General features: G+C 48.3%; 1 protein-coding gene across 3 annotated transcripts in view; it reads left to right on the forward strand.

The window, feature by feature from the left end:
- The window catches only part of PPP3CA (protein phosphatase 3 catalytic subunit alpha), a 393,218-nt gene that overhangs the window by 283,720 nt on the left and 91,736 nt on the right, over positions 1-17,762 (forward strand). For all 3 annotated transcript variants that reach the window (XM_029076559.2, XM_029076558.2, XM_029076560.1), the window contains exons 3-4: positions 1,876-2,000; positions 16,834-16,945. In XM_029076559.2, the coding sequence (XP_028932392.1) occupies positions 1,876-2,000; positions 16,834-16,945 (237 nt within the window). The remainder of the gene's footprint in view (positions 1-1,875; positions 2,001-16,833; positions 16,946-17,762) is intronic.

Below are 17,762 nucleotides of genomic sequence, written 5' to 3' on the forward strand. Positions count from 1 at the left end.
TATTGCCTCTTACCCTCTAGACCGTAAACTCTTCTTCTAAACTCCTAGTGGGCAGGGAACATGTCTATCGCCTCTGTTGTATTGTACAGCGCTTAATACCGTAGCCTGCACACAGTAAGTGCTCAATAAAACCATTGATCGATCAATTATCTTTCTCCAATGTATCTGAGCGACGGTGTCGTAAAGAACAACACAAGGAGAAGGAGTACAGCGCTTCCATTATAAAATACAGCGCTTCCATTATAAAACCATAATATGGCTGCCATTCAGCACGCAGGTGACACTTTCATTTTCAAACAGCGTCTTTAATTCCTTCTTCTTCATCTTTTTAATAAAATAGGTAATCTCTTAGTACAAAATCAGCATAGACATATATCTTCTCGGGCATCATAGAGAAGCGGGGTGGCCTAGTGGAAAGTCGAGAGGCCTGGATGCTAATCCTGACTCTGCCGCTCACCTGCCGGGTGACCTTAGTCATGTCACTTAACTTTTCCATGTCTCGGTGTCCTGCTCCGCACAGTGAGGATTCAATGCACTTTCTCCGTCCTAATTAGATTCTGAGCCCCATTTGCGACCTCCCTATCTCGTATCTTTCCCAGCGCTTACTGTAGTGTTTGGCAAATAGTAAGCTTTTAAGAAATATCAGTTGTTATCATTACTATTATTATTATTATGGTCCTCTGACACCCAGGCTCAGGCTCTTTCCACTAACCCATGCTGTTTGTAATACTAATGATAACGATGGCGTTTGTTAAGCGCTTACTACGTGCAAAGCACTGTTCTAGGCGCTGGAGAGGATACAAGGTGATCAGGTTGTCCCACATGGGCTTCACAGTCTTCATCCCCACTTTCCAGATGAGGTACCTGAGGCACAGAGAAGTTAAGTGACTTGCCCAGTGTCACGCAGCTGACGAGCGGCTGAGCCGGGATTTGAACCCATGACCTCTGACTCCCAAGCCCGGGCTCTTTCCACCGAGCCACGCTGTAGCCTGTGAGCTCCTTGTGGGTAAGGAAGGTGGGTACCAACCTGGTGGATTCGTGCATTCCCAAGTACTCAGTTCAGTGCTCTGCACACAGTAAGCGCTCGATAAGCAGCGTGGCCCCGTGGAAAGAGCAGGGGGCCGGGAGTCAGCGGACGTAGGTTTTAATCAGCTCTGCCACTTGTCTGTTGTGTGACCTTGGATAAGTCACTTATCTTCTTCGGGCCTCATTCCCTCATCTGTAAAATGAGGATTAAGACTGTGAGCCCTGTGTGGGACAGGGACCACGTCCAACTTGATTATCTTGTATCTATCCCAGAGCTTAGTACAGTACTTAGCGCATAAGCATGGCGTAGGGGACAGAGCACGGGCCTGGGAGTCAGAAGGTCATGGGTTCTAATCCCGGCTCTGCCACTTGTCAGCTGTGGGACTGTGGGCAAGTCACTTCACTTCTCTGTGCCTCAGTTCCCTCATCTGTCCAATGGGGATGCAGACTGTGAGCCTCAGGTGGGACAACCCGATTACCCCGTATCTCCCCCAGCGCTTAGAACCGTGCTCTGCACATAGTAAGCGCTTCACAGATACCAACATTATTACCCCAGCGCTTAGAACAGTGCTTGGCCCGTAGTAAGCGCTTCGCAAATACCGCAATTATTATAGTCAGAGCTTAGCCAACACCACAGTTATTGTCCTCTAGACTGTAAGCTCATCGTGGGCGGAGAACGTGTCTATTTACTGTCATACTGTAGCCTCTGGGGCGCTTAGTAGAGGGCTCGATCGATCGATACGAAGTTTCCAAAATGCATTTTTGCCCTCCGGGTCAGAGACTCGGTTGGGGGACGGGTACAGAAAGTCTAGGATGTGACCCTAACTCGCGTCATCCTTTCTCTTCTAGTTTGCGGAGACATCCATGGACAGTTTTTCGACTTGATGAAGCTTTTCGAAGTGGGCGGGTCCCCGGCTAATACCCGCTACCTGTTCCTGGGGGACTACGTGGACAGAGGCTACTTCAGCATCGAAGTAAGTGGGGATCCTCCCCCCTCGCCGCCCTCGGAAATGAGCAGTTCCCCTTTTATCCGATGACCCGTAATGATGTGGAGCGGTTAGAGTAAGAAAAGGACCTGGGGTTCGTTCATTCACCCAATTGGATGTATTGAGTGCTCACCGTGTGCAGAGCACTGTACGAAGCGCTCGGGACAGTACGACATAATAGACACATTCCCTGCCCACAGTTAGTTCACGGATTAGAGGGATGAGTTTACGATCCAGAGGGTGAAAGGTCATTCATTCCTTCAATAATATTTATGGAGCGCTTACTATGTGCAGAGCACTGTACTAAGCGCTTGGAATGGACGAATCGGCAACAGATAGAGACTGTCCCTGCCCTTTGACGGGCTTACGGTCTAATCTTCGTGAACAGCGATGCAGCCGATCCTCTTCTCCACCTGCCGGGCCCAGGAGCTGATTTAAAGGCCACCTCTTCCATAATTAAACCTTTTCAGATGTTTTGAACAGAACGTGAAAATCCAAGCGAGAGTCTGAAAGCGCTTAGTACGGGGATCTGCCCACTGTAGGTGCTCAATAAATACCGCTCACACTCGCTCTCATTCTACCAGCATTTAGTCCAATGCTCTGATGGTTGGAAGTTCTTAATAAAGGTTTTTGAAGCTCAGCACAGTGTCGAAAAGCGTGAAGAAGAGGCACGTGGTGGTCTTCTGATTCCTGCCATCTTTTTTAAAGATGGTATTTTTTAAACATGTCTTTTGTGTCAGGGGTACATACGAGATACAGGTTGGATACAGTTCATGTGGGACTCACAGTCTTAATCCCCGTTTTACAGATGAGGTAACTGAGGCCCAGAGAAGCTAAGCGACTTGCGCGAGATCTCGTAGTAATAATAATGTTGGTATTTGTTAAGCGCTTACTAGGTGCCGAGCACTGTTCTAAGCGCTGGGGTAGACACAGGGGAATCAGGTTGTCCCACGTGGGGCTCACAGTCTTAATCCCCATTTTACAGATGAGGTCACTGAGGCACCGAGAAGTGAAGTGACTTGCCCAAAGTCACACAGCTGACAAGTGGCCGAGCCGGGATTCGAAACCATGACCTCTGACTCCAAAGCCCGTGCTCTTTCCACTGAGCCACGCTGCTTCCCTGTCGTAGTAGACACGTGGCGGAGCCCGGATTAGAACTCAGGTCTTCTGAATCCCGGGCCCGTGTTCTTTCCCCTAGGCCATGCTGTTTCCTACCTGAGTATCGTTTCCCAGCACTTAATACGTGCTTAATAAATAAATAAATAAATACTATTATACAGGGGCCTTTTCAAGCACTCCACAGCTGTTTTCTCATTATGTTTCACTGCACTTTTTCGAGCAAGAAAGTTAATCCTGTTAAACCCTGGGGCGTCTTCGTGGCCTGCTAAGGAACGCACACCCACACAGACGAATTAGAACGCAGGAGGACTGATTCGGGTGGGTGAATGAACCCTATTCAGGGGTATATGAGGGTGTGGGTAGACGTATATAAGGAACTAATGCATTATGTCGCCTTCTTTGACACCTGCCGTTTTCACGGGGGCTTGGACCAACTTAAAAACAACCAAAAAAAATTCCTGTAGAGCAAGATTTCTTCACAGCGTTCCAGCAGGAGCTGCATTGGGCGGGAAGGTAACGTCACAGTGGACTGGATTTGAAATGGCTTGATAGGAAGGAAATCTGTCATTTATAAATGTGAAGTCACACCGTTTTGACGTGAAGTTGCCAAAGTGAGAACTGGACATAGGCATTTTCATGGGAAGAAGAGAAAGAATTAATTCTAGAGAAGTGACAACACTCTCATTTTTAGTTTTCTGTCACCGTATTTCAAAACTGCATCCTTGTTTCAGTGTGCCTCGAAAGGCCATCTCTTCCAGAATTAAACCTTTCAGGAGGCAGTGGAATGTGAAAGTGCAGAAACCATTTCCTTGGATCTTTAGCCTGTATAAGCTTTCTCATTCTATTTTCACGTTTTTAGCAGTATGTGAATATCCCAGCGGTGGTATGAAAATGTATAGAAAAACACATCCAATCTCTATTTCACCTCTCCTCTTCCTTCCGTCCAGATTGTTTTCCAGGGTCATATTTGGTTATACCAAGTACTCCCTGTAATACGTTTCTTTCAAAATGAAGTGACCTCTCATTGTATCAAGATTTCACCTGTACTATTATAATACGATAATAATAGGAGTCAGTCCCCTGGATTTTTTTTTTTTTATGTCATTTGCACGAGCTAAGCTACGCGGCCTCTAATAGATTCTTAGCGCTGGGGTAGATAACAAGCTAATCAAGTTGGAACCAGTTCATGTCCTCCATGGGGCTCGCAGTCTAAATTCCCGTTTTACAGATGAGGTAACCGAGGCTCAGAGAAGCTGTGGCCTGCCCAAAGTCACAGAACAGACGAGTGGTAGAGCCGAGATTAGAAGCCAGGTCCTTCTGACCCCCAGGCCCGTCCAAGACTTGCCTCACTAAGATCCACCAGTGTTTTGACATGAATCATCCCATTTTCTCTTCACAACATCCTTGTGAGATAAGAAAAGGCAAATAGCGTGGCCTAGTGGGAGTCAGGACCTGGGTTCTAATCCTGATTCTACCACTTAGCTGCTGTGTGACTTTGGGCAAGTCACAACTTCTCGCGCCTTAGATCCCTCATCTACAAAATGGGGATTCAGTACTTGTGCTCCGTCTACTCAGACTCTGCCCCCCTAAAGTCCCACCTGGAGAGTTTCCAGTACTCTACCATCTTGGCTATGGGAGGGAGAGTTAAGCAGAGGGCTTCCCTAGCTTGGCCAGTGGCTAGTGAGTGGAAGGCAATCTGTGCCAAGTCACAACTCACCCGTGCTGGGCAGCAGCGGCACGGGAGAGAGTTGAGGGCGGAGACTCAAGTTTATTGTGCGGAAGGAGGCGACGATAAACCACTTCCGGAGTTTTACCGGGAAAACTCTAGGGTGACACTACCGGAGAGATTGCAGATGGAGAGCGGGGCGTTATGGGAGAGATGTGTCCATGGTGCCGCTCCGGGTCGGAAACGACTCGACAGCCTAAGACTTAGAATATGAGCCCCACATTGGGCCTGATCGTCTTGCATCAGCCCTGACTGTAGTGTTTGGCACTAATAAGTTCTTAACAAATGCCACAATTGTTCTTATTACTATTAGAGATAATTTAATGAGGCATCGTGAGGAAAAAAAGTCTGTGACAGAGCTATAAGACAGGGCATCTTATCTCTCCTTATTGTAGGCGGCAATTATTTTCTATTATTATTCCTGAAAAGAAGCAGAGAAGCAGCGTGGCTCAGTGAAAAGAGCACGGGCTTGGGAGTCAGAGGTCATGAGTTGGAATCCCAGCTCTGCCACTTGTCAGCTGTGTGACTGTGGGCAAGTCACTTAACTTCTCTGTGCCTCAGTTAGCTCATCTGTCAAATGGGGATTGACTGTGAGCCTCACGTGGGACAACCTGATTACCCTGTATCTACCCCAGCGCTTAGAACAGTGCCCTGCACATAGTAAGCGCTTAACAAATACCAACATTATTATGTAGACAAGTGATGGAGCTGGGATTAGAACCCAGATCCGCTGACTCCCAGGCCCTCGCTCTTTCACCTGGGAGCCCCCTCATCGCCACAAAACTCAGCTGTGGCTCTTGTAGAAGGCGGGAAATGTCCAGATTCTTCGGGAGGTGGGCGGAGGTGACGGGAACGTTCCCCTTGGCCCACCCCTTCTTCCCAAAAGTGACGTTTGAAGCCCTGGGGAAAGGTCTTCTTCGCTGTCCTCCCGGCCCCCGATCTCCGTAAAGACGCGGTTCCTTCATGGGACCGTTAGCCGTAATAGAAGGGATGATAGCTCTAACTTCAGTAATGATAATAATGTTGGCATTTGTTAAGTGCTTACTATGTGCAGAGCACTGTACTAAGCGCTGGGGTAGATACAGGGTGATCGGGTCGTCCCACCTGAGGCTCACAGTTAATCCCCATTTTACAGATGAGGGAACCGAGGCACAGAGAAGTCAAGTGACTTGCCCACAGTCACACAGCTGACAAGTGGCAGGGCCGGGAGTCGAACCCATGACCGCTGACTCCGAAGCCCGGGCTCTTTCCACTGAGCCACGCTCTGCGGGTTTTTTATGATATTTGTTAAGCGCTTACTATATGCCTTGCTTTTCTAAACTCTGGGGTATATACAAAGTAGTCAGGTCGGTTACAGTCCCAGGAAGCAGCACGGCGTGCTAGATAGAGCACTGGCCTAGATATCAGAAGGACATGGGTTCTAATCCTGCCTCTGCCCCTTGTTGGCTGTGCGACCTTGGGCAAATCGCTTCACTTCTCTGGGCCTCAGTTACCTCATCTGTTAAATGGGGATGGAGACCGTGAGCCCCGCATGGGACAGGGACCGTTTCCGACCCGAGTCGCTTGTATCCACCCCAGTGCTTAGTGCAGTGAGTGGCACGTGGCAAGCACTTAGCAAATACCAAAATTCTCATCGTTATTATTCAGGGGCTCAAAGTCGTAATCCCCGTTTTACAGATGAAGTAACTGAGGTCCAGAGAAGTGATTTGCCCAAGGTGACACAGCAGACGAGTGGCGGAGCTGGGACCGGAACCCAGGCTCCCGCGGCCCGGCCTTTATCCTCTAGGCCACGCTGCTTTCGTAAACGTTTCCGTGCTTCGTGCGCTGCGTGGCTTGGTGGTAGGAGCCCGGGCTTTGCGAGTCAGAGGATGTGGGTTCTAATCACGTCTCCGCCACTTGTCTGCCGCGTGACCTTGGGCAAGCCACTTCACGTCTGCCTCAGTGACCTCATCTGTAAAATGGGGAATGAGACTGTGAACTCCACGTTGGCCAAGCCGATTACCTTGTATCTACCCCAGCATTTAGAACAGCGTTCGGCCCATAGCGAGCGTTTAACAAATACCATAACTATCACGGGCCGAGCAAAGGCCGAGGTCGCTACGGTACAGTCCGATACGGTCTGTTTTCCGCACGGGGATCCAGAACGGAAGGAATCGCGGAGTCCCGCCTCAAAGGGCAATTTCTCGGCCGGGGCGGAGCCTACGGGGGTGGTTGCTGAGAGATGAGAAAGCCAGCACTTGGTTGTCTCCCAGGGGTGCTCTTACTAGAAGCCGCCTGAGGATAGAGCATGACCCTGGAAGGACCTGGGTTCTAATCCCGGCTCTGCCGCTGGTCTAGAAGTCTAGAAGACTGTAAGCCCGGTGTGGACCGGGATCGTCTCTCTTTATTGCTCAGTTGTACTTTGCACACTCTTAATGCAGAGCTCCGCACACCATAAGTGCTCAATAAATACGATTGAATGAATGAAAGTCACTTCACCTCTCTGAGCCTCATCTGGAAAATGAGGATTAAGAGTGTGAGCCCCGTAAACTCGTGACAGGAACGTGTCTGTTGTTCTATTGTACTTTCCCAAGCGCGTGCTTTGCACACAGTAAGCGCTCAATAAATACGATTGAATGAATGAATGACAGGGACGGTGTCCAACCTGATTATCTTGTATCTACCCCACCGTTTAGAACAGTGCTTGGCACATAGTAAGCTCTGAATAAGTACCCTAATTATTATTCTGAAAAAACTGCCCGTTCTGTATCTTCCCGTCGGGAGGAGGACATCTCACCGGAAGCCCAGATTGGTTGAAGGCGAACAATTCCGCACCATCTTTTCCCATCTTCCCTCGTATATCCCTACCGGAATTTTCCTGTGGCCAAATCCAGGAGTCAGGAGAGTGTTTTTAAGAGCCGGTTAGCGTTCTGGGTGTTTTCCATTGTTCCCGGGGAAGAGGCGGATGTATTATTTATGCGTTGCTAAGACTTCCAAATTGTACCAGTCAGAAAATTGCCCCAGAGTACAAGTACTAAGAATTAATGCATTAATTATAAGGAAAATTTTCTAGAACAACAACAATTAGGAAGCCTAAACTTTCAAGGAAGAAGAAAAAAAGACTATCAGTCTTCCTGCTGCTCCGCTGGAGCGGAAATTTAAAGGATAAAAAATAAATAAAGAGGAAGAGAACCTCAATACAGGTGATGCCATACTCCGTTTTGGCTAGAGGTGGTCTAGGAACTCCCGAGGATCATCTTTGTTCAGTTAGTAGTAGCTGTCAGTCAATCGGTAGTTGCTATTTATTGAGCACCTACTATGTGCAGAGCACTGGGCTAAGCGCTTAGGAGAAGACGGAACATCAGGAACTTTCAGTCTAGAGGGGAAGACAGGCATGTTCTGGGTGGAGATGGGTATTTTCTCCCGGCCAGTTGCTTTTAAGGCTACCGTCTGCAAGTTCAGCTGGTCCACTAATAATAATAATAATAATTGTGGTCTTTATTAAAACCTTATTATATAATAATGATGGTATTTGTTAAGCACTTACTATGTGCCAAGCACTTTTCTAAGCGCTGGGGTAGATACAAGGTTATCAGTATGCCAAGGATGATGTAGTGGATAGGGCACAGGCCTGGGAGTCCGAAGGTCGTGGGTTCTAATCCCCGCTCTGCCACTTGTCTGCTGGGTGACCTCGGGCAAATCACTGCACTTCTCTCGACTTCAGTTACCTCATCTGGAAAATGGGGATTCAGACTGTGAGCCCCTCGTGGGACAGGGGCTGTGTCCAACCCGATTTGCTTGTATCCACCCCCGTGCTTAGTACAGTGCCCGGCACCTAGTAAGTGCTTAACAAATACCATTGTTAATAATGATAATAACAATAATAATTATGGTATTTGTTAAGTGCTTACTCATTACTGAGCACTGGGATCGCTACAGGATAATCAAGTTACACATGGGGCTCACAGAGAAAGCGGGAGACAGAACAGGCTTTTAATCTCCATTTTACAGTTGAGGGAACTGAGGCCCAGAGAATAATAATAATAATAATAATAATAATCATGGTATGTGTTAAGACAATGGACTGGATTTCTTTGTTTTGTGAAGCAGCAGAAGTGGGGATCTGGTCCTGGCCCCTAATCCTGCCTCCACCTGCCTGCTGTGTGACCTCGGACAAGTCCTTAACCTCTCCGTGCCTCGGCTTCCACATCCGCAAAATGGGGATTCTCTACATACTCTCCGTCCTCCTTAGCCAACCCTCTTGACTGTAAGCTTGTTCTGGGCAGGGAATATATCTGTTTAATATTGTGGTGTCCTCTCCCAAGCACTTAGTACAGTGCTCTGCACACAGTAAGCGCTCAATAGATAGTAGTGAATGAATCTACCCCAGCTCATAGCACAATGCTTGGGACGTACTCAGTGCTCCGTAGCGCTCTGGTGATTTAATTAGCAGTGTCCATCGAGGAAGCAAAGCAAGGTGATGTGTGGTGGAAGCTGGGAATGGAAAATAGTTGCGTGAGGAACATTCTGTATCGACAGTGTTTCTGTTTCGATTAGACAGGGTGGGATGTCAGCTCTATCACCACAGTCCAGGCCATGCGAACGCTCGGGCACAACAGGATGCCGAGACAGCATGGGAAGTTTTCAACAAATGATTCAACACACACACACGTTATGTTCGGGACGAGTTCTCTCCCGGTCGCGAGTGCGGACTCCCCGAGGGCTCTGTGTGCTGGGGGGAGAAATAGCTTCAGTTGAGCTGCAGATGGCATCTGGGGCTGAAAATGGGATGTGGAGAATTGGCTCCTTAAAGATTTGAAAGCTGGAGGGAAAAAACAGCACCGCATGTAGCCCTCCCTGGAATCGGGGAACGGCGCTTTCCTTTTCAGAAATGTATCTTGCCTGGTGCACGGTCACCCAAACGATCGAGCGGGGTACTTTCCAAGCCTTTAGGCCAGTGCTCTGCACACAGTAAGCGCTCAATAAATGCAATTGAATGAGTGCTATTTTTTGAACACTGTACTCAACGCTTGGCAGAGTACAACACAACAGTTGTCTGACGCGCTCCCTTCCCACGCAGAGAGGAAATCTCGAGTCTGGATGGTCCCATTCTACCTTGGTTCTGTCCAGATCTAGCGTAGTAAGGGCTGAGTCCCAGGACCTAAACCTGCGTTGACCGGAATGGGGAAGCCTTCTGCCTCGGAAGTAGTCCCAGATTCTACTTCCTGGGGACACATGCCTCCGTTGCTCTTCTCATCCCGTCGGCACAGCTGCCGAAGGGCGAAAGGCTGGCGAAGGGTCGGTCAGCCAGTCGATGGTGTTTATTGAGTGCTTGCTATGTGCAGAGCACTGTACTAAGCACTTGGGAAAGTACAGTTCGAAAGAATTAGCGGACATGTTCCTGGCCAGTCTAGAGGGGGAGACCACCTTAAAATACATGAATAAGTCATTTTTAATATGTAATTCAAAGATATGTCCCCAGGTGCTGTGGAGTTACACTCCACATTGACTTTCCCCTCCTTCAAAGCCTAATCGAAGGCCCATCTCCTCCGAGAGGCCTTCCCTGATTAAGCCCCACTTTTCCTCACCTCCCACTCCCTTCTGTGTCACCCTCACTTGCTCCCTTTGCTCTTCTCCGCTCCCAGCCCCACAGCACCTATGTCCAGATCTGTCATTTTAATTATTTTCACTGATGTCCGTCTCCCCCGACTCTAGACTGTGAGCTCGCTGCGGGCAGGGAATGTCCCTGGTAATTGTTGCAATGTAGTTTCCCAAGCGTTTAGTACACTGCCCTCCACACAGTAAGCGCTTCGTAAATACCATCGATTGAACGAGCGAATGGGTGGAGTTGAGGTGAGGCGACCCTCAGCTGCCTAAAGGTTGTGTTTGATGATGTAATGGTAGTTCCCTGCTTCGTCCAGCAAGTACACCTTCACCCCATCCCTGTGTAAACCCCCAAAATCAGGAGCCAAATTTAACGGGTGCCCTCACAGCCAATTCAAGCCCATCCGGGTTCACCTTTGCCGTGGTCAGATGCGGCCCCGTAAACTGGACTGGGCCCTAACCCTCCTCCTTCTCCTTTTCAGTTCATCAGCCTTTTCTATCTCATCTCAGTCTCTGTACTCATCGACTTTTTTTTCAAGGGTATTTGTGACGTGCTTACTGTGTGCCAAGCGCCATTCTAAGCGCTGGGATAGGTACAGATCGATCAGGTGGGACACAGTAGGAGGGAGAACAGATATTCAGTCATTCATTCGTTCATTCAGTCGTATCCATTGAGCGCTTACTGTGTGCAGGGCACTGTACTAAGCGCTTGGAAAGTACAATTCGGCAACAGAGACAATCCCTGCCCTGCTCACAGTCGGCACTGAGAAATGAAGTGACTTCCCCAGAGTCACACGGCAGGCAGACTGATGACTGTGAAAAAAGAGTTTGAGAGTCACACAGTCACGCGCGCTCCACAAAATAAACTGTAGAGTAATAGAATGTTCAGCATTGCCAAGACCAGGCCATCGCCTCAACTCGGGAAAAAACCCAACATTTTGCGAGGAGAAAAATAGAATTCATTCATTCAGGCGTATTTATTGAGCACTTACTGTGTGCAGAGCACTGTACTAAGCGCTTGGAAAGTACAACTCGGCAACAGAGACAATCCCTGCCCAATAATGGGCTGACAGTCGGCACTGAGAAGTTAAGTGACTTCCCCAGAGTCACACGACAGGCAGACTGATGACTGTGAAAAAGGAGATTGAGATTCACACAGTCACACGCGCTCCACAGAATAAACTGTAGAGTAATAGAATGTTGAGCAATGCGAAGAACAGTCCATCGCCTCAACTCGGGAAAGAAGCCAACATTTTGCGAGGACAAAAAAGAATTCGTTGATTCAGTCGTATTTATTGAGTGCTTACTGTGTGCGGAGCACTGTACTAAGCGCTTGGGAGAATACAGTATAACAATAAACAGACACATTCCCCTCCCACTACGAGCTTAGTGGCGAAAACAGACGTTAATAGAAATAAATCAATCACATGAAAGCGCCAGCTCTGTGCATTCAGCACTGCAGTTCTCTCTGGTCTCTGAACCCTCTCGAATAGTTCTGTTTTGTAAAAACCTAAATGCAACCAGGCTCGGGTCAGCGGTGGGAAAGTCTGGAAAGAGGGAGCTACAGTCTGTCCTCGGCGCAGCTACGGATTGGCCTTAGCGACTCAGTGTGGGATCAGAGATGAAGGACCCGATTCCCAGAATCGGTGCCGTGAAAGAAGGAAGTGGAAGTCAATGGCCGTTTGATTCGATTTCCACTTATTTTTATGTTAAGCGAGTGTCTCTGAAGGGTAGGGATGGCTCGGAGGATATCCTGGAAGGCTAATAGCCCGCTAGTTCTTAACAGAGGCCTATCAGGGGGCCATAAGGGTAGATAATACATCAGTCCTGATTCCTAAGAGATCAAAGGGGTAAAAAAAAAAAAGATTTGGGCCACTGAGAGGGAAGGCTTTTGGTACTGGAGTTCTGAAGCTTGCCTCTCACATTAGAGACTGAACCTTTTTCTCTGACAAGTTTTCAATAACTTGACACCTCTGTGGTCTTTAGGCCCCAAAGGAGCTTTAGGATTTTTGATAACTGTCTCAGAGATGATGGCATCAATCAGTTAGGTGAAAATAGTCATTGTCGTCACCTGCTTAATATTTGTTCAGTTCCCGCCCGGTGCTGCCCTCGCTCCTGAGTGTGATCTGAGTGGAGAGAATAATGATAATAATAATAGTTACGGTGTCTGTTAAGCGCTTTCTGGGCGCCAGGCACTGTACTAAACGCCGGGACGGCTACCAGCAAATCGGGTCGGACCCAGTCCCTCTCCCACATGGGGCATCCAGTCTCAGTCCCCATTTTCCAGATGAGATAACTGAGGCCCAGAGAAGTGAAGTGACTTACCCAAGATCACCCCGCAGACAAGCGGCGGAGCCAGGATTAGAACCCGGTTCCTCTTTTAATAATAATAATAATGGTGGTATTCGTTAAGCGCTTACTATGTGCAGAGCACTGTTCTAAGCGCTGGGGTAGACACAGGGGAATCAGGTTGTCCCACGTGGGGCTCACAGTCTTCATCCCCATTTTACAGATGAGGTAACTGAGGCACGTGCACTTGCCACCGGGCCGCATTGCTTCGTCGCCGAAGTCAAAGCCAGTTTAGCTGGCGTGATTAATGGTGGCCTAGATGATGAGTTAAAACACAGTTAAGGGTTAAGTTAAAACACACTTAAGGGTTTAGGCTCGGCTATTAGCGCTGATTTATTATGAATAGATAGTTTGTGTGCTGGTCATTGTTTATGTGGCCAGCTAGTACGGGGAAGAGTGATGTTAGTAGCAGTAGTTGTACTAGATTAGTATTTATCAAGTGCTTACTCTGTCCAAAGCACTGTACTAAGCGCTGTGAGAGGACACGCATAGATCTAAAGATGGGGACCCTGTGTAACTCAGAGGGCTCAGCGTGGTGACCTAGCCGTCCATTTATGTATTTGTCGAGGCTCCCGCTAACACAAAATCAGGATGTTACACTACTCCTTCCTGTTTAAGAACCAAAATATCAGGCGAAAAGTACTCATTCGGAAGCATCATAGCCTAGTGGATAAAGCACGGGCCTAGGAGCCAGAGGATCGGGGTTTTAATCCCGGCTTGATCACTTGTCTGCTCTGTGTCCGCGGTCAAGTCACGTCACTTCTTTGTGCCTCAGTTTCCTCAACTGTAAAATGAGAGTTCGTTACCTTTTCTCCCTCCTGCTTGACTGAGAGCCCCATGTGGGTCAGGGACTGTGTCCCACCTGATTGACTTCTGTCTCCCCCAGTGCTTAGAACATGCTTGCCACATAGTAGGCGCTTCACAGATGCCATTGAAAAAAATGGCGGGCCAAAATGGGTGAGAGGATTACATCAGATTGAAGATGGACTGTCTTTTGGACACAAAAAATGACTTCCCCTCATTTCTCACCCCTCAGAAATAAGTCCAAATTATAGAGAGAGGCTCTTGGCCACAAAACAGCGACCGGAATCTCCACCCGCAGCCTGTAGGACCCCCAACTCTGTAAGGTCCTTTACGGCAACGATCTGCCAATTCTATTGCATTGTTGTTGCCCAAGCTCTTACCACAGTGCTCTGCACACGGTAACTGCTCCGACGATACCACTGATGGATTCATTGATCACGAACAACCCTAGCCTGTCTCAAGACCCCGAAAGTAATACGGTTCACTTAAAGATAATGGCCGGGCCTCCTCGGTATTAAAAGCATTTCCTCGTTTCCCTATGACTTTTCCTTATTATTACATCTTTTTCATGGTTTCTGTGAAGCACTTCCTATGTGCCAGGCACTGTAGTAAGCGCTGGGGTAAGATACAAGTGAATCACATTGGCCACAGTCCATGTCCCACAAAAGGGCTCACAGTCTTAACCCCCATTTTACAGATGAGGTAACTGAGGCACAGAGAAGCCAAGTGACTTGCCCAGGGTCACACAGCAGACAAGTGAGTTGTCCAGGTCTTTCTGACTCCCAGGCCTGTGCTCTATCCATTAGGCCACGCGGGCTTGGGAGTCAGGGGTCAGGGGTTCTAATCCCGGCTCCGCCGCTGGCCAGCTGTGTGACTTTGGGCAAGTCACTTCACTTCTCTGTGCCTCAGTTACCTCATCTGTAAAATAGGGATTAAAACTGTGTGCCCCACGTGGGACAACCTGATCACCTTGTATCCCCCAGGGCTTAGAACAGTGCTCGGCACATAGTAAGCGCTTAACAAATTCCTCCATTTATTTTTCTCCGTGGCTTTTGTCCGCCACTGCCTCCGAACCTTAATTGCTTTCTTAAAACCAGTGCCGGGCTCCCTCTCTCCACTCTTTTCCTCTTTCATTTCTGGAGGAGACATTAACCGCTGCTTACTAGGCAGGGTAGAAGAGAAGCGTCTTTTGAGGCCACTTCTGCTTCTCCTTGAGAAACAGTTGTACTCTGGGTGACTCCTCCTGCATACTCCTGGAGGATTTGGAGGCGAAAAATGTAATAATAATAATAATAATAATTAATAAAAATGGTGGTGATACTTGGTGAAGTGCTGTGTGCCAAACTCTGTGCTAAGGGCTGGGGTAGATACTAGATAATCAGTCCCTCATGGGGTCTACAGTCAAAGAGGGATGGAGGCCAGGTATTGGATCCCCAATTTACAGATGAAGAAACTAAGGCCCAGAGAAGTTAAGGGACTTGCCCAACATCATGGGGCAGACAAGTGGCGGAGCCGGGATTAGAACCCAGGACCTCGGACTCTCAGTTCCGCGCTCTTTCCACTTGGCCATGCTATTCCTCTTCTGAAAATGGAGAAGAAAAGAAGCAGTCTGAAAGCTTGCTTGGGCTAAAATTGTACCCAGGGGGATGCCAGCTGGCCAGTTTTCCGATGAATCCACTCAGCATGCTCTTCCCCGCGGAAGGCAGTTGAATTTTCCTCAACTCATTCACTCATCTCCCTTCTATCGGGATTGGGCAGAGCTATTTTTCCATAGATTCAGTCACCTCCCAACACTTGGCTTAATACAAGGGTAGGTTTCTCTTTCCTCGTGATTTTGAGTCCCATGGGAAGGGTAAGGAAGTGTGAGATTCGATAGTATTTAGTGAGCGCTTACGATGTGCAGAGCACTGTACTAAGTGCTTGGAATGGACAGATCGGTAACAGATCCAGTCCCTGCCCTTTGACGGGCTTACGGTCTAATCGGGGAAGACGGACAGACAAGAACAATAGCAATAAACACATTTTAACACCGAAGCCCAAAATTGAGAAGCTGACAATATTTGGATCCCCCTTTTGCAGATGAGGGAACTGAGGCCAGAGAAGTGAAGGGACTTGCCCCAGGTCACACAGCAGGCAAGTGTCCCCCAGACTGTAAGCTCCTTGTGAGCAGGAAATGTGTTAGTTTATTGTTCTGTTGTATGCTCCCAAGCACTTAGTACAGTGCTCGGCACACAGTAAGCACTCGATAAATATGATTGAATGAGTGAATGAAAGCGGCAGAGCCGGGATTAGAACCCAGGTTCTCTGACTCCCAGGCCCTTGCTCTCTTCCACTAAGCTATAATAATTGTAATAATGTTGGTATTTGTTAAGCGCTTACTATGTGCAGAGCACTGTTTTAAGCGCTGGGGTAGATACAGGGTAATCAGGTTGTCCCACGTGAGGCTCACAGGCTTCATCCCCATTTTACAGATGAGGTAACCGAAGGCGAGGGAAGTCAAGTGACTTGCCCACAGTCACACAGCTGACAGGTGGCAGAGCGGGGATTCGAACCCATGACCTCCGACTCCCAAGCCCTCGCTCTTTCCACTGAGCCACACTGCTTCTCTATACTGCTTCAATAGGATAATCGTGCATGAGGGGAGGCAGATTGCCTCCCGGATCAAGCAGTTTTGTTCATTTCCTTTCGTATATCACGGATCAGCCAGTTTTGCCCCTCGCGTCTCTCCATTTTGTAAAATGGAAGCCGAGCTTCCTCCAGCACTTGGGCTGTGGACTGTAGAAACGTAAGGATGGCGGTGCTCGGGACCCTCGGGAGAAATAGGAAAGGAAGGGCCTGCTGACATCACACTGATAGCAGGGATCGGGGGCCTCTTTATTGTACTTGGGGCTGAGGTACGTAGAAGGAAGTCGGGATGGACACGGTCCCTGTCTCACGTAGGGCTCACGGTCTTAATCCCCATTTTGCAGATGAGGTAACTGAGGCACAGGGAAGGGCAGTGACTTGTTCACTTTGCGGCCTATCGGTGGAACCCGGCTCAGTGGCAAATGATCAATGGACCGATTGACATCCGTTAGAAATTCTACACCTGTGAGAGAATATAAACTTGGCGGTTCTACGGAACCAGACGGAGAAGCAGTGGGTGTGAACGGCCCGTGAATTGAGAGATGACCCTTCTGAAATATGCACATCTTCAGCGGAAATGTTCCTTGCTTTGACGTTGCTTTCTTTGTTTTTCAGTGTGTGCTATATCTGTGGGCCTTGAAAATCCTTTACCCTAAAACACTGTTTTTACTTCGTGGGAACCATGAATGTAGACATTTAACAGAATATTTCACGTTTAAGCAGGAATGTAAGTATACTTCAAGTTCTTTACCTTTAGTGCTGCCTGATTCACAATAAGCAAGTTGCATTTGTTTTCTCCAAATCAAACCAGTCTCGTTATATGGAGGAGAAGGGAACATGTAACCCAAAGACCAAAAGGTCTGTGAACTTATAATAATTTTGCTTCAGGCCCTGTTTCCTGCTGAAAGATTCGGTTTTGATTTTTATGAATTGCATGATGCATCCAGTTACCTTTTAATTAGTCTCTTATAGCCGACCATGGATTATCCCGACATCCTGGAAATGGAATGATCTGGAGAGTCAGTTTCTTCCAGAAACGCTTCCCGGGAAGCAGCGTGGCCTAGTGGAAACATCACAGGCCTGGGAGTCAGAGGACCTGGGTTCTAATCCCGTTCCCCACCACTTGCCTGCTGTGTGACCTTGGTTAAGTCGCTTAATTTCTCTGTGCCTCAGTTCCCTCATCTGCAAAATGGGGATTCAGTGCCTGTGCTCCCTCCTCCTTAGAATCGGAGCCCCATGTGGGACCTGATGATGCCGTATCTACCTCGGCGCTTAGTAAGCGCTTAACGAATACCGCAATTATCATTATTATTATATCATTATTCTGGTAGGGCACTGCAGCTGCAGGCTCACCCCTCCCAGCACCTCCCAGGGGTCTGAGAGCTGGCAGTGAGGATTTGGGGGGGGTCGGGTGTCTTGGCATTATCCAGTGGCACCGTGCCCGGACTAGAATTGTGCAGAATTGGAAACAGTCACACTTTGCTCTTTCCCACCACCTACATCCTGCTGTTCTTTCAAAAGTGGGCTGAGAAAGAGCACCATAT

Source organism: Ornithorhynchus anatinus, chromosome 12, assembly GCF_004115215.2.
Source record: "Ornithorhynchus anatinus isolate Pmale09 chromosome 12, mOrnAna1.pri.v4, whole genome shotgun sequence".
Taxonomy (NCBI): domain Eukaryota; kingdom Metazoa; phylum Chordata; class Mammalia; order Monotremata; family Ornithorhynchidae; genus Ornithorhynchus; species Ornithorhynchus anatinus.